Genomic DNA, 23,352 nt, shown 5'->3' on the forward strand with positions numbered 1-23,352 from the left:
ATGGCTGTTGGTTTCTGTGTAAATTATGAATGTGTGTTGATGGTATTCCTACTTCCAAATCATTGTTTCTTCTTTAAGGTTAACCAAAATACAGTTAGATTTTAATTACATTTGTATTGCCTTCAGTGTGTGGCCAAATTTTGTGAAAATTATTCTCTCTTACGTACAGTTACAGCAAAGCACTGATTATTGCCACAACAGCAATTCTTAGACTTTACTTAATAATCAATCATTTCACACCTATCACTCTGAACAGATGTTTTCTTGTCTTTTCATTTTTATGAACATCAACATACCGGTACCCCTATGTTGTGTTCTTTTCACAAGTTGACATTGTCAGCTGTCAGAGGAAGTGTTTACATAGTGTCAGAGTGGCAGGACTTTGCTCTGACAGCATGTCAACACTATTGTTTGGCTCAAGACCAGTGGTGGGAGATTGCAAGAGTGCCTTTCCTACTGGGACCACATCATCCAGCATTTTTGTATCCCCATTTGGAGCTAACATACTGAGCAGGCATGTGATAGCAAGTCCTGTGAGGCATTAAATGCTGAGTGTTAGATGTCCCCATAGATTATGAGCTTTGATGAGGCATGAGTGCCGACATGGAGTTACTGTGTGGTTTATACTGTGAATGAGTGTGGGCGTGTGTGTGTTTATTACTATTCATGAACAATACATATGGTGATTTTATAGTGTATATCCACAATAGCCAGCTGCACCACCCTTTAATGGGTCTTTGACATGCAGTTTGTTTGCAGTGTTTTACTGCTGTGCAGATTTTGTGTTCCTCTGTTGGTATATGTGCTTAAATATGTAATCTTTTTAAAAGCTCATGGAAAAAAAAAAAACATTAGAATGCGTGTAAATCCTGACATGCTGTGACTTTTTTTTTTTTTTTTTTCAAGTCATAGTGATGATAGTGAGTCAGTTAAGTGATTCGGTCTGTATCCCTCATATGGTTCACAGGTGTAGTCGTTGTCAGCATCTCCTGTTTACTCTTAGTTATGTCATTTAGCTGGAGTGGTTTCATTTTTTAACTCCATTACTTGGCACTTATAGGCCAGTTTGTACGTCTGCATTTTGAGTTGGCAAATTGGGCTCAATTGGATGTCATGTAGTTATATGCAATTTGGTTCTTTTCTTAAACACTGCATAGAGAGCTGTGATGGTCTTAAAGGATAATAGCTTTGTAATTTCATTTTTTTCTCAATTTACCATTAATGCCAATGAAGAGTCTAAACCCTCCATTGTATTTGAAACATTAAGAAGTTACTATTCTGTTTCGTCACAGGTTTGCTTTACCTCCCAGAAGTCATGCTCCTGTTTTCAGAAACACATTAAAAACAGCTTGTGATGACGCATGCATAGACAAATGTAATCCATCATGAGACCACTATTGTAATTTTTTTCCTTCATGACTTAATAATGCTGCAGTCATTCCAGTTACAGTCCTGTCAAGAGTAGTTCCATTCTGCAAGAATTGAATGTGAAGGGATGATTGTGTTTCGCCAGCTGGACATTGTTTCCTTTTGCTTTTTCACTGCCACCAGAGGGAAGTACAGTGCACAGTGATTGAAGGAGAGGAAATAGTTCCATTAAATTTGATAGTTACTTTTGTAATAGGCAAGTTTTGCAAAAATAAATAAATAAATAAATAAATAAATAAATAGTGCTTTTTAAATGATGGAGTGTATTTGTCATTGCAGCAGGATGCCTCTGCCGTTTTTAATGCATTCTTAAATACAGTGACTATTGGAAGGTGAGTCAAACCTGCAGTAGAACAGACAGTAATAGTTTCCAACTGTTACAAATACTTTGGAGCATTTAGACTCTTCAAAGAGATTAATGGCTAAAGGAAAAAAAGTGTTTCAGTATCTTTTAAGCATGAAGATGACCTTTTGTGTAGTGTGAGATTATATTTGAGAGTATATTTGAATGTGTATGTAGGAAAGAGAGAAAATGTACCCCCTCAACTTCTGAGGTATTTGTAGTTTTGAAATATTTTATTGATTCAAAATCTTGGTGCTTTCCATTGCCAAGTGTTATATCTGTGTGCACATGCGTGTTATGTATGACGCTGTATATGCCTGCCCCATTTGTGTCTCCTCCTGTCTCTCGCTTCCTCAACACTCCTCCCATTGCTCTGCCAATCTAACATCACCTCTGACACCCACCTTCTCACCCATGCTCCTGCTCTGATTCACTCTCCATTCTCCTCTGTGTGACCTCCTGAAAACCAAAGCCTTGTGCAACTTTGGTACAGAGGAACACAGAGCACACTGCCCTAGTGTGAACACCGTGTGTCCCCAAAATGTCTCATTGTAAGACCAAAATTTCTCAAGGTAAGTAGGTATGTAAAGTTTAGCAGGGCACTAACTTTTTGAAGGACATTAACTTTTTGAGGCACTCATCTTTCTGACAAGTAAATTTACATTTCACTTGTCCAGGCACAAAAATCACTTGTCTGGGTAAAAATGACAGTACCTTTTTTCATTTTGTTTGCAGAATGCAGAATTCAGATGAACAAACAGTTGAAAGCATGTAACTACCACCTCAACAAATAATTTTCATATTCACTTAGATTGTATACAACAATACAGGCAACACAGAGTGATACAGTGTGATGTTCAGATAAGCCTACAAGGGACTTTAAACAGGGTAGTCAACATAAATGTACAAACTTCTTCTGCATCAAACAGAATAAAACCTTCAGGGCAAAGCATTTTTCAAGCCAATTGATGTAAACCCGGATGCACAAAGTGCATGACAGTTGTATGGGTCAGCATTCTGAACTTGAGCATGCAGGTCTTTGCAGTAGCCCCTCCCCCCTTCTTTGGTCTTAGAAAATACTATGACTAGAAACAGCTTTGGCTCTGCCATGGTGTCATTATCTGGATAGTCCCTTTGTTTTGCAGGGAAGAAATTTCCTCCTGCAAAATACAAGCATTCCCAGGTAACCTGCTTCTCAGGTAACTCCAACGCCCACACACCCTTCTGCTCTGGTGGTTTGCCTTGACTCTGGGCATCTGCCCAGGCTTGGGGTTGATGTGTGGGGATGGGCAAACGTAGGCTAGATAGGTTCAACCACCTATCTCTCTCCTGGTTGACCATCATGGCCATTACTCTTCCAGATGCCTGTACAGACCACCTGTTCAACTGGGGGCAGGTGGGAGAAGCCGTAGTCCTCTGTTTCGACCCATTCCAACTCTGAATACCCTGGATGAGATTATTGGCTGAAAGCCGATTGCTCCACAACTGAGTTGCTTTCTCCATGCACTCAGTAATGCTGTCTGGTGGAGCACTTGACCTTAGGCAGCCTGTTCCCCTCATAACAAGAGTGGGTGGTCACACCATGTCTTGCTACTACAGGTCAGGTGATGCCGAGTTTCTCAGCGACTCTACCACAGATGTTGTGCAGTGCTATGCTGACAGCCTCTGCAGCTACTGGCTTTATGGCCAATGGGAAGTTGAAGGGCTTGACATAGTCTTGTTTGTCTTCTTTGGATTCAAGGCTGATGGACTCATCTCCTGATTTTGAGGTCTGCGTGTTTGGCTATGAGACCTACTTTGGGCTTGTCAGGGTTAGTAAGTGGGGTAACGACATTGAGCTGCTTACCCCAGCTGGCTTCCACCGGGATGGTGTTTCCTTGGGGGCTTTCACTTTGTTCCTCTGCTGGGGGGTTGGGTCCCCCCAACATGGGATCCATGTCTGACAGGCTAGCTTGACATGTTAGCTTGATTCAGCGTCTCTTAAGAGAGATGTGCACAATGTTCACAAGTACACAGAAAGAAGTGGCAAGCTAGTGTGGTTTGCTAGCTGAAACATCAACAGCTCCTGTTTGGAGACAATCCAGCTACTGCTGTCATTTGGCAGCGTAGCACCAGGTAGCATTTGGTGACTGACTGGTTAGCTCATTCTGGGAACTGTGTTGCTAGCCTGTTAACCACACCTGCTGCCTGAGAGGTAAGCTCCCGGTAGTGAGGGCAAGATTTATGGCTCTTTTCCATTAGTATCTACTCGGCTCGACTCGGCTCGACTCTATTCGCCTCGACACGGTTTAGGTGGTTTTCCATTACAATTGAGTAGCACCACGCCGTGGGTGGAGTCGTCATAGCAAGGCGGCGCACCGTCCAGCTCCCTCTGGATTCTTTGGGCCGCCACCAAGCTCAGAAAAGTCTCCACGTCTTTATTTGATCGCGGTAGCGGTGTGCTTGCCATTTTCCGACTTTGACAACTTCACTGACGATCAATGTGCACGGCCGCTGTTGCCGTTTTTTTTTTTTTTTTTTTTTTTTTTTTTTTAAAATGTCGGGTTTTGTTTTCGTGCAGGAGTCGCTCTTGTCACTCCCTGTCCAATCAGTTGCCTGCATGGCGTTAACATCACATTTTCAGCTCTACTCAGCTCGACTCAGCTCGCTTGGAACCCCGGCTGAGTGGGTGCTAAAATGGGACCTGCTAGCAGGTACTACGACCTAATGGAAAAGCTCTTAAACCGAGTAGAGTCGAGCCGAGTCGAGCTGAGTCGAGCTGAGTAGGTACTAGTGGAAAAGGGGCATTAGTCTGAAGGGTGGGTGTTACATTAGACTTTTATAGTAGGAGGAAATCCCTCCTCTAGGAAGCAGATATCACATCTGCCTGCCAGTCAGGACTGGTATAGTGGAAAATAACTTTTAAAAACTAAGTGACAGCGTGCGTGGGGGGCGGCCCATAGTGAGATAATGAAATGAATGTTTGAAAGAGAACCTCCATTTCCATAGCATTTCTCAAAAACAAACATTAAAATCACAAGTTAAATCGTTAAAATGAGAGCTAAGGGTTTTTTACCTGACAACAGCAGAATGCTTCTTCTCTCTCTTGCAGTCTGTTGACCAGCCCGTTCGTGGCATTGGTCCAGGACTCTGTCTCCACACAGCACTTGAATTCCACAAGGTACTGTACTGTGCTCCTGCACCCCACCCCCGACCACACCCCCTCTCTCTTTCTATTTCTCAATTCCTCCATCCCTCCATTCACCATGATGCTATCTACTGGTCAGGCGAGACCATGGAAAAGTTGCTGAACTGTGACATCCCATAAATGCCATAACCAGCCATGATTACTCAAACTCTCATAATTCATCTAAAATTTGATAGGCGTGCTGCTCTTGGAAAATGTGAATCCAGTGTCTGCTGTATCATTTTTGGGCTGTGCTGTTTTCTGTATGGAATCTGTGGTTTTTGTTTTATTTTTGCTTGAGAGTAGGCCCTCTTGACATTTGCAAGTTTGAAAGTTGTTGCTATGGCATGTTCGTCTTATATAAACATTGCACATGCAGTATTCACGCGAGCATCTGATGCCAAATGTGAAGAGTGCATGATGAAAGGCTGAGCTATAATCCAGGGTATTGAGGTATACATAAGAAAGTCCCATGATTGCATCAGCATGTGTAATGCTATTTATTCATGCAACAGAGACTATTGTTTTTTATTATTGTGTGTCATGGTATAGGTGATGGCAGTGAAACATTTGGTATGTCAGTAAATATCACAGCAAAGTAACAGTTGCATATTTCCCTTTCTATTGTTCAGTCATTTGGAGTGGCCTGTTGATTAGAGAGGCTGTCCTGTAACTTCATTTTTGGCTGTCATACATATGCAAAATGTATAACTTATATAACTATTTAACTATTTAACACAGTTAGCATACAGTCTATGTTAGCAATGTTCCTGTTAAAGCAGAAGAACATAGGAACTGCACAACTTATATGCACACTTCAATATTTATTTATCACAAATCATATTGTGATTGCATTATTGATTAATGGTATCACTTATCGCAGATTTTCCTCATTCTGCAGGCCGAGTCTGATGTGACCATTGATGGCTTTCCCAAGTCTGTTTCTTGCCAGTCATGTTTTATGATTTTTCAGATGCAAATTTTACAGTAACCCTTGCTTGCTCCAAACAGCAAATGGCTCTACTTTTTTTACAGTATGCATGCTAGATACTGTACATTTTGCCTGATGGCTGTTTGTTCGAAACATCCTTATCATTATCCTCTTGCTGGATGTTCCAGTCTTGGTTAAATCTTGGCAAAGATTTAACTTGTTTCAAGTGAGATCATTAATTCCCATATTATCACAGCCTGTATTGCAGTAGCTGTCTCTCCATATTATGATGGAAGTTAGATACTCAATCACAGTAAAAACATGGAAATCACATTTCCTGCTGCTTTCTTAATTTGTCCCCTTTTTTCCATACATTTGAAGAGCAGATGTCAAAATTATCTGGGACATGTTCTAAATCCATCCATTGTGGTTCCTTTTTTTAGCTGTTTAATTAGAATCTGTCCACAAAATATTCTGCATGTGCCATCTTATTGTGTGGATATGTGTGTCTGTTTTTATGGGTATGGTGTTTTTGTTATGCTATTTTATTTTATTTTAGCATGTGTCTGGCCATTTGCATGTGCCTGTGGCTATGACCGTTGGGCGTTAATGTCTGTGTGTGAGCGAGAGAGCGTTCAGCGGCAGAGACAGACAGAGTGTCTATTTGTATCCATTGCAGAGCTGTTATACCCATAACTCAGCTGTAACAGCCAAGCTTAGATTTGGGCCATACAGGGCACTCCCATAACAACTGGTTTGTTTTGCCCCTGGTGTCACGCCACTAAAGACAGCACTGTCATTTGGCATCCTTATCTAGCGTCCTGTAGAAAAGCTACCAGATCCACTCCTACTGTTGTTATATTATGGAACTGGACTTTTTCCACACCTTCCAGGGTTTAATGCAAGCTTGAAATGAGCATATAGTTTTGATGAAAATCTTTTAGTTTAGTTAATCTTTTAGCTGGTAGCACTGTTCTCCATGCAGGTTTTTTCTCTGTGATATCGCTGTTTGGAGTGTTCTGCTGTTTGTTTAGTTTTGCTGAGGCAGATTACCCCCAGTGTGCTGGTGTATGTGTGTATCTGTGTGTATCTCTGTTTGTGTGTCTGTATGTGTGTGTATTTGTAAGACATACAGCTGGCTATGACGTCACCACGCTTCTGAAGAGGAAGTGGCACAGGCCGGGCTCCACACGCAATCTTCTCTTTTTCACGGGGTGGTAGACGCCAAATACTTGAAATCTGTACTTCCTTCTCTCTCTCTCTCTCTCTCTCTCTCTCTCTCTGTCACACACACACACACACACTGAAATATTGTTGTCCTGCGCAGACATAATACTTTTTATCATTGTGATGATTTGTTGGTTTGTTTGGAAAAATCTGCTTTTTGGTAATTTGTTGACTTCTTTTCTAAAAAAAAAAAAAAAAAAAACAAAGCAAAAGAAAAAAAAAACTTTTTTCTAAACTGTCAGTGAAGTTCCCTTCCTTTTTACTGTAAACACTTTCTCTCACTGCAGTGTTTGTTTACATGGCCCTGTGTAAATGAAACTTGTTTCTTGTCTGTTTCAGGCAAACTGTGATTTCCGTTAATTGTTTATATGGATCAGAATGTGTGAGAACATAGCAGCTCAGTGGTTTGATATGACACACTGTGCACCATACACTGCATGGATGTGTAATTCTGTGAGTTATTGGTTGACTTGTCCCCATTCATAAAGATGGAAATATAAAAAACTCCAGTGGGGTCGCTGATCCGCCCCAAGGCAGATTGACTTTCACCCACGTAGAGAATGACTGATTGTCTCTGTAACGCTTTTAGTCCTAAACAGAGCAAGGCCTGAGCTGATTGCAGCAATTGTGTCCTGTCCCTCTGTATGTCCTTGCTTCTCCCTCTCTCTCCCTGCTCTCTATACTTTCTATTCTATTCTTCCTCTTCACCTAACCCTCTCCCCCCATTTCTTTTTTTCTGTTTAGTGGCTAATGCCTCATCTCTTGACCTGGGGCAGTTCCCTGTCTCTCCTGCTGGGTGTGCCCTGGTTCCTCCTCCTCTTCCCTCTCTTCTCCTCTCAGACCTGTAAAAAGTCTGCAAGGGCCACCTGCAGGCGCCCCTTAATTAGTTCCCCTGCTTACAAGCTGGCCGCAGATAAACAATAAAAAGCCACTGCAGGGACTGTAGGCAGACACGCATGCATCATGGCCTGGCCTCTTCTCACAGGGGCCTCTCACTGCTGAGCAACTGGTGTCTTTTGTGCAGAATGACCAAATTGACTTTTTGTTTCTGCGGTCTCTGTCTATGACACCCCTTTGTACTGTATACTGTACTTGTACACTGTCGGTGCGGAGGGGTCTTTTAAACATATGGTGTAGAGCAGGGCTATTCGACTTCAGCAGCGACTGGGCCAAATTATTAATTCACTTTGGTTTGTGGGCCAAACAGAATAATTTGTTAATGAATGTCCGCAGGTTACTCTTACTCTCACAGTGTAATGTTAATCGATCTATTGTTTCATCAAATAAAACAGCCATGTGGTTTCTTTTCTTCCAGTTTAACGGTATCATAATAAACAATTCCAGGCAGTAGCCAGTCCAATTTGGAGTTGGGTTTGGAGATACAAGGATACAAGGAAGTTTATTGGTCATTATACAACAGGTTGTATAATGAAATTAGAATGTGGTTCCCTCTTGATTGATTAATTGATTGTATAAAAAATAAAATTATTAAACATGGAGGAGTGCAGATGGTGCATTTAGTAATCTCACAGCCTGAGGGAAGAAGCTGCTCTGTAGTCTGGTTGTACGGCAGCGAATACTTCTGTATCTTTTGCCTGACGGCAGCAGGGTGAACAGGCTGTGACTGGGGTGGGTGTTGTCTTTTAGGATCCTTTTGGCTCTGCGCAGGCACCTCACCTCCCCGATATCACTGAGGCTTGGTAGATGGGTACCAATGATGTTTTGGGCAGTTTTAATCACTCGTTGCAGAGTCTTCCTGTCCTGGGCCGTGCACGTCCCATGCCAGTTTGTGATGTTTCCAGTCAGGATGCTTTCAATCGCTCCTTTGTAGAAGCTGACAAGAACTTGGTGTGGGAATTTGCTTTCTTAAGTTTCCTTAGGAAATACAGCCGTAGATGAACTATCTAATATCTACTAACTTTATGGAATTCATTATGTCAGAGGAATAAATGAATAAATAAAGTAAACTTGCAATTCATTATTGATTTTTATTAAAATAAAGTAACGATTACATTAAAGAAAATGCAATCCATGGCTATAGCTTTTCTGTCAGCTGATCCCTCCTCTACCGTGTATACCATCGCCACATTCAGTTCAGCTTGTCTCTGCCTTACTCCTTGTAATGTCTTTTCTTAAAAGCCATGTTGGCATCCTGAACTATGTATATATTGCTGATGTGCCACCTGAGTTGTCAGCATAATGTAATAAGACAATATTTAGTTGGTTATTGCTTAATAGGTCTCCAAACATTCAGAGCGCCCTGGAGGATTGTCAGAATTTACAATCGTCATAGCACTGCTTGTGATGGCACCCATGAAGATAAGGCCCACCGTATTTTTCTGACAGGTCCACATTCATTAAGATAAAAAAACATGATGAATATAGTAAACATTACCTATCAGACTAACCATAGCCTAAATAGGCCTGTAGCCTATGTTATCATAAAGGTTATCACAGATGCCAGCCTGATTTACTCACAGCCTCTTGCAGGCTATTGAAAAAAAAACCAGAATGGCCATATCCACTCCGTGGGCTGCTAGTCGAATGGGCCTGGTGTGAAGAGGAGAAATATGAAGTGCGGTTATGGTTTCTGGTAGAGCTGTTTTTTTAAACCTTGAATACCGTCAGGTTAACAAATCTTCACGATAGGAGAGGTCCCCCAGAACGCATTAAAAAAACACTCCACACGATAATATGGCATTTCTTTTGTGTTCCATAACATGTGCTGACCAAGGGGATATTTTATGGGTCTTTATGCAAGATTCAGCAGTGAATCTAATATGAAAATATCCAACAAATCTTCTTAATATTTTTGGCTTTACTGCCAAATGTCAGCATGACAAACTAGGCTGTCAGCAAGGGCCTCAGTATGTGTATGTGCAAGCATGTGCACATGCACACATATACACACACACACACACACACACACGCACGCACGCATGCAAGCACGCATATACGCACGTGCACACACACAAACTGATGAGGTATGATCCACGGCCTCCCACTCCGCAGGGAGAAAAGCTACCCGGGTGCTGCTGCATTATGAAAAGAAAGAGAAAGACACAAAGAAAGAAAAGAACAAATTGTGCCCTGGCTTCTTGACTTTCTGCCAATTTCAAGAGCACAAAAAAGACAGAAAAAAGTCATAGTCTTTGGGGCAATAAAACAGCCACACACTGATTCATCTTCTCTGGACAGGAGAGCTGTGCACGGAGGGAGACAGTAGTTAATCTCATTACAGAGCCTGGGCCTTTTTTATGTGGTTGCTGCCCTCCACTCTACGTTTACCCACATGGAGGTATTAGTAATATTTTAAATGCTCTCACTGGGCCTCTTTATGGCCAGCGTAGACGCTACAGTTATTTCTGGAACTGTGTGGAAATCTAAAATCATGAGTAGCAGACACAGAATGTTCTAGGGACCTAATTGTTTTCTAGCTCTAGGAAAAAAATTGGTCATAAGTGTTCTCACGTTGCTGACGCTCTTTCTAGACATTATTTATTTTTTTCAGTGTCACATAGGTTCGTCAAATGAGCGATAAATAAGAATGATATCTTCCAGTGATGTTTAAGCACATGTGAAGGCATGAAGTAATAATTTATATCACCTATAAAATAACTCCCTGATGGCATCAGAGGTTTTACAAATCTGAATCAGAGGCTGTGTATGATTCAGCAAAGAAGAGATGATGCGGTGTGATTTAAAAGGTCACTGTTCTACCTCAGAGGAGCTGTAAACAGAGAGAGAGAGAGAGAGAGAGAGAGAGAGAGAGAGAGAGAGAGAGAGAGAGAAAGAGATCATTGGCCACTGGAACAAATTCTCCAAACAAGGCCAATAGGAGGGTTAGCCATCATTTATGAGGTATACACCAGACCCAAGGCAATAAAAGACCTTTCCATAAAGTAGTTAATTAAAAAGTACATTTAGGCGAGCTTGACACTGTCTGGACTGCATTAATGAAGGCCCCCGTGCTGCTGTTATAAGGGACTGAGAGTGTTTACTCCCTAGTGGTGTTGGTGGCTCAGGGAGGGTTTTATGTTGAAAGATCATCAGTAGCTGGAAGAATGGCCCGCTTTATGATCTCTCACCACAGGTTGGAAAACCTAGAAACTCGGCAAGCAAGCACTGCATAAATAAACCGAAAGGCCGAATAAAAAAGATGCTCTAACCGACATCAGCTCTGACTGCTGCATTCAGATCACTGGCCAATCCAGGTGCAGGGACTGTAAAGTACATGAGCTCCATCTGGAACGTGGGAGTCTTTCTTAAGTTTTATAACAAGTGTTTTGCAGGTGAGCGATTTGGGTAGCACTTATTGATGATCATTTTTGCACAAAGATGAATGTGTTATGGTGTTATGGTTTATCTTTTTATGAAGATATCTTTCACAAAAATACTGTGTCTAAGCATGCTGTGATAACTGCTGCCCCATGGAAAATATTTGCCTGAAGATGTACTTAATTAAATGTCTGCTGTGATTATGGTCATAGTAGCTGTGGTAGCTGTTCTTGAATTCTGCCAGGGTTGCGCACAGTGGCAGAATAAAGTGAACCCACCATGGCATGCGGGAATTTTTAAAGGTCCTGGTGTGGTGCTAAGCTTTGTTGCTAACCCAAAATCAGCATGAATATCTAACCATAAACCAGGCTAGACTGAAGAGCATTCACAGCAGCAGAAAACCAAAATCAGACATGCAGATAGACAGGGTAGGATACCAACTTGTCCTATTTTGTTTATTTTTCTCTTGCTGCTCCTATATGATATAGGCAATTTGTCACTATAGGAAGAAAGATGATGGACAGGTCAGTTATTTTCCCTTTCTTTTTCTATAAAATCTGAAGTTAACTCATATGGGTAGCTTGTGTTATTAGCAGTTTATGAAGCTTAATATTTTTTACATCTTGCACTTGAAAATGTGAAGGCTGTGTTTTGGCTGTCAAGGGTCAAGGCCATCTTTAATTTGAAATATAGCTGGGTATAATTTTCATAGCAGTGAAATGAAGCGCTTTGCCTATGGACAGAGGGGTTGTTAGAATGCTTTACTCAAGTGGAAGTACTTTTAACTTATTGATATTTTACTGAGGCAGAAGTAACAGTACTAGTTACGTAAAACTAAATAAAATCTATTTTTACATGTGCTCAGTGTTGATGTGATCTTTAATTCTAAAAGGATCATAGGACAGACTTCAAACTTGATTTAGGGCACAAACGTAATAAGGATAATTACTCTTTTCTTCCTTGCTAATAAGCCGTTCACTGCAAAGCACGATTTATTAGTTTATGGCAGTGACATTTCTGTTGTTTATAGAGAGCCTACAGTACAATACCTGGGTTAAAAAAAATAATAATTAAAAGGAAACTGCTGACTTTAAAACGTAACTGTACAAACGTATTCAATCACAGTAATTAGTTACTCCCACCCTTTATTATTGATTATATGACTGATGAGAATAGAAATGACATCAAAATGCTGAAGTGTAGGGAAGATCTTTAATTATAGCAGCTCGTAGCATCTGGTGGGCCAGGTATTATCTGCAGTGAGCTGTTGAGCTGACAGGCCATCCTGTTGCCCTGCACAGTTCGGCCTTTGGCAGCAGTGTCTGATCTTTTCCCCTGGTACACCCCGTCCCCCATACCACCCCAAATCTAAGGCCCAATAAAAAAAAGACAGATGGAAAAGGAAAATAAACTCAGGAAATTGCTGTTTTCACAATATGTCTCAGTGAGTGACCTCATGATGTCATAGCTGCTCTCCCTTTTGTTTTGTGGAGGAAAATCTTTGCAAAATTTGTTTTGATTACAACTGAGTGCTTTTAACAATAATTGCAAACTCACTGGGCAATATTAATGACAGTAACTGTTTTCATTGGTTGCCATCATAATTTGATTATTTTTGTGCAATTACTTTTTGCTCCTTTGCTCTTTGGTGTTTACATAATAATTTTGGGCTTCATTGATAATAATTGTAACCCTGGGTTAAATATACAAATTAAACTAATGAACAATTATAATGCAACAAAATAAAATTATTAGATCTCCATTACTGGAGGTGAAGATTGGTATCACTAGCCAGAGGGTATTTTTTCCAGAACAAATATTGCCATAAATGGACTCAATGCTCAATCCAGATGGACTGGAAATGTTATTTCACTTCAGTTGTTCATCAGCATGTATTTTACAAATATCCTACTCAAGATTTGTATTTGTGCTAAAGAATTCTGATGCATGCTTAAAAATAATTGTAAGCAGGAGTAGTTTTAGTGGTAGTAGTAGCAGTATTAGAAGTGTTAGTAATATTATCTAGTATGCAAACAAAGGAGGATTAAAAATACATTATGCTTTTGGCAGATGCGTATCAGTGATTGTACTGGTTGCACACACAGGTATGCTCTTACAGATTGTAAGCATGTTCACTAAGACTTGCATGTGACTGTGTAGCCTTTACAGTAGTTCCAGCTCTAATCTTAGCAGCTCATTCTCTGGCTGAAAAGAAATCAGAGTAAGCCTCAACCCAATCCATACTTGGAGGATTCCCAGACCTGGTATAGATCCTCCCCTGTCTTTCCAAGGTGTGTCTTCCTCCCTGCTCCAATATTAGCAGCACCTGTATAAATACACTCCATTGCCTTCTCTGTGTGCGTCTCTCTCCATCTCCTCCTCCTCCACATGGGCTCAGTTTCTTCTTCTCTCTTGGTAATGAAAACACTCGTCCAAAGCAGCACCTGAGCAGCCTGTTTGTATAGCCGATCCTATAGCCTTCCGCCACTCTCTTGGCTGCTTTCTGGGGCTTCGGGCTCAGTTCTCTTAACTCTCATGCTCTCAGGCTTTCAGGTGGGCCAGCCGTGCCATTTGATGTGGGCCAGGGGGGGTTTATTCAGGTGTGGCAACTAGGGCTGCCGCCGCCCAGCCTCTGATGTTGCTTCCATCCGCAGCCAGGTGCCGCAGCTCCGTCAGAGAGCCCAGTGTTCAGGCCCCGGAGATGAATAGAGGGCCTGTTGACGGAGCTCGTCCGTGGGGCCCTGTGGTTTCTCTTCTCTCACACGCAGGAGCAAGGATATACAGCAGGCCAGGGCGTGTACCTGCTGCAGAGGAGCTAGGTTAACTGGAGGGGAGCGAGAGCTGTTTGGGACACACTTTCACACCATAGGAGCTTATAATAGAGTGTGTGTACTTGCATGTTTATGTATACACTGTATGCATAGACTTGTGTGGGCATTTCTGTTTGTTTATGGCTGTTTTGTGTGGCTGTGTGTGTATGTATGCGTTTGTAAGTATGTGCCCTCACATCCTGGCTAAACGCAAGCCCCACCTGCCTGAATAAACCCCTCTCTTTCTGTATGTGTTTGAACTGAAGCGGGTCAGGGTCAACAGAGGGTGGACCATCTAAAATGGACCTCTTGGCACCATGTCAAGAATACGGCCCCCATCACATTATGTGATAGAATGAATATGTTTTCTTTAGAGGTGTGAGTTTCTAAAAGAGCCCTTCCCTTTAATTTTAGAAAGCGAGAGGTTGGTCATTTCAATAACATTGACATAAGGACATTGTGAATGATAGGCTACACTACTCCTGCCTTAGAGAATTTCACTGCTTCATACCCAAAGCCGTGCACAGCAGCACAGAGTTACTTTGCGATCGGTTTTGAAGATATGCAGTAGACATTTTGAGAATCAGTTTGTTTTTTATGATTTCTCTGAAAGCAGACGTCTCTGTTTTCACTCGCTCTCTTTATCTTCACACTTTATCCCTGATTGCTCAGACGCAGAGCAGGGAACCAGAGTCACTCGCACCAGGGCTGCCTCTATCGTGCCACCATCACAAGGCTTTCCACCAGCTGGTACCTGCCGCCACCACTCATTTACCACTTTACACCACCACAGAGATTACCCTGGAATTTGGTGATCTGAACTTCTTAAAAAAATCTAACCACAGAGTTTCTCAGTAGTTTTTCATCGGGTTCTGTCAACAGAAAAAAAAAAAAAAAAGATAAGAAGCAAAGGGAAGGGAAGAGAATAGCAAAGATAAGTTTTTCTTAGTTGTTTTCTTTGTCATATATTCACTGTAGTTGGAGATAAATAAGCAGTCCACAGGTTATCAGTCACAGGCCTTAAATACCATAGAAGCCAGATGTTTTTTAAAGCAGGGGAGTGAAAGTAAAGCTCTGGATCATAGAGGGAGAACAGGTAGACCTTGGCTTTATGCCCCCCCACCAAAAAAAAAAAAAAAAGAAACAATGGCAATAATAATAGTAATAATATAAATCAATAAATATTTAAAAAATGTCACACACACATGCACACACACACACACCACACACACACACACACACACACACACACACACACACACACACACTTCCCTCCACTCCTCCAGTGTAGTTTTTTTTTTTTTTTTTTTTTCCACTGCTGCAAATGGGAGCCATATAGAACCCAGTCCATAATGAAAGACCCCCCAGGGGCTGTGGCAGAAAGTGGGACTAATAACCCTCTAAATAAGTCTCTTTTAGTGCTGAAAGGCCAACCTCTTTATACTACAAGTGTATATGTGCTGTAAAGTCTTTTCCAGCCTGCTACTGTAATTTTATGACTCTGTTTTATCCTTTTATTAAAACGTCTGTTGGAAAAATTGTGGGAAATTTGAAAAAGTGTCTGTGGATCAAAGCGCTGGGCTTTTAAAACATCACATGCTTGCCTAGTCTAAGGCTAAGAGTGTGATAAACATACATAAAACTCCGCTTCTCATGGACATGCTTTATCTTTTTTTAAATCAGTGTTTTATGACGGTTTACTGCTCCAGTTGAATTAGAAAGGCATGACATGGTACATAGTCATATCTGAATAAGGCAAGTAAAGGTGTGCAGTAAAATCAGAGTGACGTAATAACAAGCCTATATAACATAGAGCTCCCATGCTTTCTATGAGTCTTTCAGTGGGGACAGACAAATATAGTGTGTAGCCTTTCTTTATTCTTTAGTGGATGCTCATTACCTGTGCAATATTCTTTGACCTGCCCACTATTGCATTTTAGATATGTTTAAAAAAAAAAAAAAAGTAATAATGATAATAATAATTGTAATTGTTATTATTTATCAAAACAGTGTAACAAAATGCCTTAGAGAGAAGAGAAGAAAAGGGCAAATACAAAAAGAGCGAGAACATAAATTTTTTTTTTTAAAAATGTACCAGTGTTGTTAATGTAATGCTACCAACCCACTACTGACAACATACTACAAAAAATGTGCTAAACAAAGGAGCAAATGTACAGGATAAGCAAAACAACAATAAAGCAAATAGTTAGATCATAGTCCAATTATAAATCAAGCTCTGCAAAAGTGTATCGTTAAAAGAGTTTAGAGGGGGACAAACAATTTGCAAGCGCAGTGTCGTCAGGAATATCCCAGTGATAGTGAATGTGATAAAAATGTTCCATATTTAACTCTGAACAAGCTATAAAGTTATATTTTCCAAGTGTTGGTGTGAGAGCCTGGTGTCTCTGGTGTTTCTCAGGGCAGGGCAGTCTGATGTAACTCTATAGTTAACATTATAGGCTGAGTCAGAGGGCGGGGGGGTGGCACGCACTGTCAAACATTAGACAGCCTGATGTGACTCACAGTGAACAGACCTTAAAGACACAATCAGCTGTTTATTTGATCATCCTAATTCTGGGTATAATCACATCTGTTCTCAAAGAATTTGACTTGGGGATGAGAAGTTGCTAGGGGAGGTGGACATTTTTAACTGTTCATGGGAGGAAAATTCAACTGTATTTAAATGCACGTAAAACTTTTGTTTAGCAGTCTTAGCAAATAAAGTTCAGTCAGTTGATTTAGCAGTGCAAAACACAATTTCAGTCTAACACATCACATCAGTGTGACTAATACTGCTGGTGGGACAACAGTGTTGCAACATGGGTTTTAATCTTGTAGCTACACTCTTGCCTTTAAAACTTTTTGTGTTTTCATCTTTGTATCCATAGATGAAAACACCCGTATGATCATACATATGTATTTTTGTTTGTTTGTTTCCTGGGCAGTGTAGTAATTTATTTTGCTTAAAGCCCAAAACAGACAGAGCAGCCTAAAAACAATCCAAACATTAGCAGTGGTACGAGTGGTGGAGGAGGGGAGCTGAGTTGAAAGAGCTAAATGAATTCCCTCATTTGACCAGCAGGCTGTGCTGTAGCAACATCAGTCCTCACTCTCTTCACTTGGTCTCTCTTGACAGGCAGACTGCAATCACTGAACTCTTTTCTCTATTAGAGTTTGCATGGTGTACATTATATTTAATAATTTTCACCTCGGCTGGGTTTCCACAGAGACTATGAAGGAAATGGTAAAGTGTAGGGTTGAGCTGAAGTGGAAATGTCCTTGTCGGTATGTTTTCATGAGTTTGGTGTGCATAGTCGGGTGTGCCCATTACCAAGACCATCAACACCATCACCACCACCACCACCACCACCACCACCACTGCCCCGCTCAGCCCCTCTCCCTAGCCCATTTATGCAACTCATTATTACGTGTCTATCCTGCTTTTCCATTCTGCAGAGACAGAGAAAAAGAGATATGCATGAAAATATCTATCAAAACCACACTTTTTTTCCTGCTTGTATCAAAGCCATGTTTTTCTTCTTGTGGTCTGAGAGCATTCACATTTTTGAGTCAGTTCTGCTTTGGTTTAGTTGTGAACAAAAAACTGTGGTGTGCCAGTTCCAAAACAGTTGATAACAGTTAGTTTGAGATAAAGACTTGGAACAGGCACTTTTTTATCTTTGAATATAGACCTATTGTGGTTGGGGCAAACGCCTGATCAAAAACTGTTTAGTGTGTGAGTGTGTGCATGAGTATGTGTGTTTCTCTGTACTTGAAAGCTCCATTTGGTAAGTCATTCTAATATTTCAGCATTTTTACTGGCTATGGTCAACCCCCTCACCCCCCACCCCCCCACCCTCTCTCTCTTCCCCGCTCATTCTCTCCACTCTCCCTTTCTCTGTCTCTGTCACATTTGGCCTCAGTACAAGCCCAAGCAGTTGTCAGTTTCAGGAAATGCACTGCTCTCTGTTGGGAAGTGAGGTATCTGCCTCTGGGCCAGCCATGTTTTTTTTTTTTTTTTTTTAAACAGCTGCTTACGGGAAGCAGAGCTCCTCGATGTGCTGCTGTACAGGCCCGAACACACAGCCCCCCTCCTGTTATGATTGTATGCAGATTAATACATATGTTGGCTGGATGGGTCAATATGAATGGGGTGGAGGGAGCACCAGGAGCCTTGACTCATCTGTCACTGAGAATGTGGACGTGGAGGCTGATGTGTGTGTGATGCGGACACAGACTTGCCACACATACATACCAGCACTGTATTTCGCTGTCAAAAAACAATGCTTATACACTTTGATTTATGACTGTTACAGGGCCTATATTGAGCAACAACAATATGCCCTTCAACCCCTACATGCCACACATCACACACAGACACGCATACACACACACCCACACACACACAGGCCTTAACAATGTATCAGCTGAATATGGAACAAGCCCCATATGATCGTGCAAAGCAGCGCTGCAGAAGTTCATGGAGAAAAGCAACAATAACAAAGCCGTATGTTTTTGGCTGGGGGCTTGAGTGTGATGTATGAGTGGAGCCTGTGTGTGTGTGTGTGTGTGTGTGTGTGTGTGTGTTTGTAGGAGTGGGGAGAGCAGCACGAGGCCAAACAGGATATTGTAGTACACAGGGGCATGCACAGATTCCTCCTGTGGCTCTCTGGGTTCAGGACAACCTAGACTACAAGTAGGCAGCACTCCCTCTGCACTGACACACACACCCCCACACACATACATATAAACACAAATACAGCCTCCTATCAGATAACTGTCTCAACAGCCAGCCTTCTTTTTCTACTAGGGAAACAGTGTTATTGGACTCAATGATAGTGCTCTGCAAAAAAGACCAGACATAAAACAATGCAAGCTTCTTAGAAAGTTAGTGCTGGACAACCTTGAGGAAAGCAATATTTTTGCAGTGCCATTAATTTACAAACAGAACTAAGCAGAAATGCTTCAAGCTACAATTTCTACTTACCTTGTAGTTGTCATCTTTTTATGTTTTCTGGCATAATTTGTTTTCTGTGGTATTATACGGGCTTAGTGTCAGCTTTAGCTTGCAGTGTATAACTAGTTGGCTTTATTTTTTCCATGTAAGGCATTTTGCTCTGTGCAAGTCATAGCACAGTGGACTGGACGTGACCTGATCAATCTGTCAGTTCCATAGAGAACGAGTGTTCGGCGGAAATTTGAGAAGTAATACTTTGGAAAAGAAAACAACATCAACTGAACAGACATATGTTATTTAAGCTACGTGTTTTGAAGGAGTGCATGTGAATAACCTTGCACCAGTCAACCCTTGGTACGATTTGATAAAATTCACTCTGCGGTGCATTTTCCACACTTATTCTGGGCCTTAGCTTGGATTAAAGAGCTAGTTGGAGCTGGAATTTCTTCTTAAGATAGTTGGTGCTCTGTGCAAATCACATCACAGCGGACTAGAGCTGGGGTAAGGTGTAGGAGGGGGGGTCGGACAAATTCACCTTGTGTTTGAGACTTGGAGAGGAAAGACATGGAGGAGAGGAGCGCAGTGTGTTGGTGTAAGCAGGGGTTCATCTTTCGGGGTTGTCAAAAGCATTAAACCGAGCTGTTTGTCAAGTGCCTACTGGTGTTTGGCAGCGCCTGTCTGATACTTGTTGGATGGGAAGCCAGGACAGCCCATCTACTCACTCCCTCCTGGGTGCTTCAACCTTAACACTGTCCAGACAGACCTGGCTCTGTGTGTTTGTGTGTGTGTGTGTGTGTGTGTGTGTGTGTGTGTAGGTGTGTGGGTAGGTGGATGTTTGTGTGTCTTTGAGATAGCAAGATGCATAGATAAGTACATTCATTGGTTAATATGTATTGGTGTGCACCATATTGAACATTGACAAGATTTTGAAAAAGAAAAAGGTGCAGATCTTTAACATATGAACACAGTTTGGGCAGAATGTGAATCTCAGGACTGAATAAACCATTAGTTTTGGCATCAGACCAGCAATTCCCTCTTTCCATTTTGCTCCATCCTTCTCTGTTCTTCCCCATTGCTCAGTAGGTCTATAAAATGTTGTTTGGACGACAAAGAAGTCATTGTTATTTGCCTAAATTTTATTAGTAAATATGATTTTATGAGACAGGATTTTTCCATCATTTTTCAGCCATTTGGCCATTTGTATTTGGTACTCAGATCATTTGTGTGTTGTGAAATCTAAATCAAGTCATCATTTGTTACTGAACGGAAAGTATTTTGTATTAAGACAAACAAGAGACAGTTTTGTTATTAATTTTGTGTTTCCAACACAATTGTTTATAAACCAATCGGTAATTACTACCAATTTATTTCATGGAAGTTTGGAAAGGGAATGTTTTTGTCCACAATTTTGTAGGGCTGTACTCTACTAACAATCTCCAGAGTTGACTCAGAGACGGCCTTTGAAATACAGCAAATCGATGATTCTCAGGGGGCAGCCCTATAATTTTGTGTGGCAAGCTTGGCAAAACGATTAAACAACACCCCAACAAATAACAACCCAAAAAAAGTAATGCTTATACACCAGTGAAGTGGCTACTTCAATGTAAATTCAATCTGTTGAAAAAGTAAATTGAAACTGAGTTTCACAAAACAATAGTAGTGTCTTCATTTTTTGACAGAATAGACATGTCTGTAATTCCTGGCAGACAATAACACTAACACTATTCCTAAACATGCCATCCATTACTTACATATATGCAAGTACTGCTTAAATACAGAATAACTACTGCACAGAAATATCCATAGCCGTACTGATTTAATGTGGAACAACTGAATGATTGAAGTGATAGAAAGGAATCATAACAGAACTGACAGCATCTTGACTCTAAATGTGATGTACATATGAAACATGATGACCCCCCACTTTAAATTTCATAGCACTGAGCATAGTCTGACACTTTTTACATAAGCAGATTTAGCAGTGATAGACAGGAAATAATTTGCTGAATTACATAACGGAATAGCTTTCATTCCAAAGACAAAGGTACTGAAAAATATAGCCAATAGGAAATAAAGAAATTGGTATTGGAATTGAAAATATTTCCAACATGTATCCATATGCTTCACTAACAAAACAAACAACCAGGGCAGAGTTCGAGCCTCTTTATAATATCCCATGACCTATTCTCCTCTAATTTGGGGTCTCCCCTCATGTATTCTTAGTTAATTGCCAAGGTTACGACTTATGGAAGATGAACTGATCCAATTGCCTTTGCTAGAAGCGACTTCTAACTGTCCCTCAAGCAGGGAAAAGCAATAGGAAGCCAAGCAATAAAAGACTTTGACATTGATGGGCCTGTTTCCCAAACACTTAGGACCTAAAGTCGTCTCCTCTAAAGTCTGGCTGGAGGGGGCTGGGGCTTCAGCTCTTATTACTGTGTCTGACCAAAGTCGCCATGCCCCATGGGGGTTGGCGTTTAGTCTTGACCCCTTAGTTCCTGTCTATCTGTCTGTCTGTCAGCCAGTCAGTGGGTAGAGGAGAAGGGGGGTGAGGAATTTCAGTGTGTGCCGACGGGCCTCCGCAAACAGCCCTCACAGTGTTGAAGCAAACAGGGAGACCTGTCCTCTAGTGCAAAGCAAGTACTGCGTCTTGCTGTCCACTCATTAGCCACAAGCACACAAGTATTCACTCACTCACTAATTTTCATTATGTTGGCCCTAGCCAAACAAGAGGAAGTCAAATGAAAATGACTGCCATAGCTATCTAAAATATAAAATTGCTTTTCATGTCTGCCAGAAAGCAGAAATGAAAGCAGCTGTATATATCTTTCTGTGAACTCTTTTGAATGTGGCAAACCTAAGAAGAAAAACAACAACAATGTTCTGAGATACCACCGCCATGCCAAAACATGTAGGGCAGCTATAGAAAAGTGAAGGCTTTTTCAACTTTGGCACACAAAAGAAAAGTGACTTGGCTTCCTTTTTTCAAAGTCATTCTACTTTGAAAGGATTATAAGCCCACACAACTTACTTTCACATTTTGTGTGTTACTGTTGAACCCAGGAACTTCTCAAACCTCTCCATCCATTTGGCTTCATTGACTGGATTAGGTTCATGCACAAGGCCCCCAGTCATGCCAGTGGATTGCTTATGACAGGCCCTTAGGCAGACACCTTAACTGCCACGAGCAATAACTCTGAATACGCATGAGAGAGCCCGAGTCAAACTGACCTGTGGGGAAAGGGAGAGAGGTAGAGAGAGAGGAGGAAGTGGGAGGAAAGAAAGAAAAAGCCTGTTGCTAGCTTTAAATTGTGCAAAACACTGTTGTGTGTTTAGAAGGACTTAATTTTAGCATCCTGTGAAGCAGAGGCATTTGTGATATTAAGCAGAAAAAATGGCAAACAAATATATGGCATTTTCAACTCTGGAAATAGACATTATCATGTCTTGACATGTAGCTCCGTGAAGCAGCTCTAAAATTTGCAGCTGTCATTTGTAATCAGATAGCATTCACATCACCGTTGTGCAAGTGAATCTGTCTCTTCCCCGTGGTTCTGACAACCTGTTACTTGTTCCATTAGCATGACTGAAATCCATTCACGTCTCTCTTCATTGCTACAGCCCAGATAGACTTACTCGCTACCTGTCTCTGTGCCTGTCTGCAGCTGGCAGTGACGGAACTGACAGCGGTCCTGATGCCTCCCAGTCTCTCCTAACCCTGTTTATCTGTCTATCAGGTTTCATTTGGATCTGGACTTGCTCTGTTACACTGCAGGCCTTATCCCTGCTGTCATATTTCTGCTTGCTCTGCTCTGTCTCACCTGAAAACAGAGAGGATCCTGGGTCCTCAGGCATTGAGCAGGGTAAGAGGAGGGTTCAGCTCAGAGAACACACATTAAAAGGGAAGTGCAACTTTAGATTGTTTCTATGTCACTCTGTGTGCATGCATGCTACATACTTTATCACAACAAAAACTTGTTTGTGCCATTATGTGAAATTAATGGGGAATAATAGAGTTTGTCTCATTTGTAAAAAAGCTCCCTATTAAAAACATTCCTTATTAGGAACCTATTTAATCCAAATGATTACATGAATTTAGACAAACTAACAAGGAAAGTCACGTGACTGGTCCAAAACAGTGTAACTTTTGTAACATAATGTGATGTTAGCTACATCACACTTAGCTAGCTAATTGTATGTAGCACCAATATC

The 23,352-nt window shown here is 41.3% G+C and overlaps 1 protein-coding gene across 1 annotated transcript in view; it reads left to right on the plus strand.

Annotated features, from left to right (window-relative positions):
- Positions 1–23,352, plus strand: part of kcnq1.2 (potassium voltage-gated channel, KQT-like subfamily, member 1.2) — a 182,877-nt gene that overhangs the window by 35,144 nt on the left and 124,381 nt on the right. The window contains exon 14 of the mRNA XM_030052722.1: positions 4,863–4,931. Within this exon, the coding sequence (XP_029908582.1) occupies positions 4,863–4,931 (69 nt within the window). The remainder of the gene's footprint in view (positions 1–4,862; positions 4,932–23,352) is intronic.

Source organism: Myripristis murdjan, chromosome 6 (genome assembly GCF_902150065.1).
Source record: "Myripristis murdjan chromosome 6, fMyrMur1.1, whole genome shotgun sequence".
Lineage (NCBI taxonomy): Eukaryota > Metazoa > Chordata > Actinopteri > Holocentriformes > Holocentridae > Myripristis > Myripristis murdjan.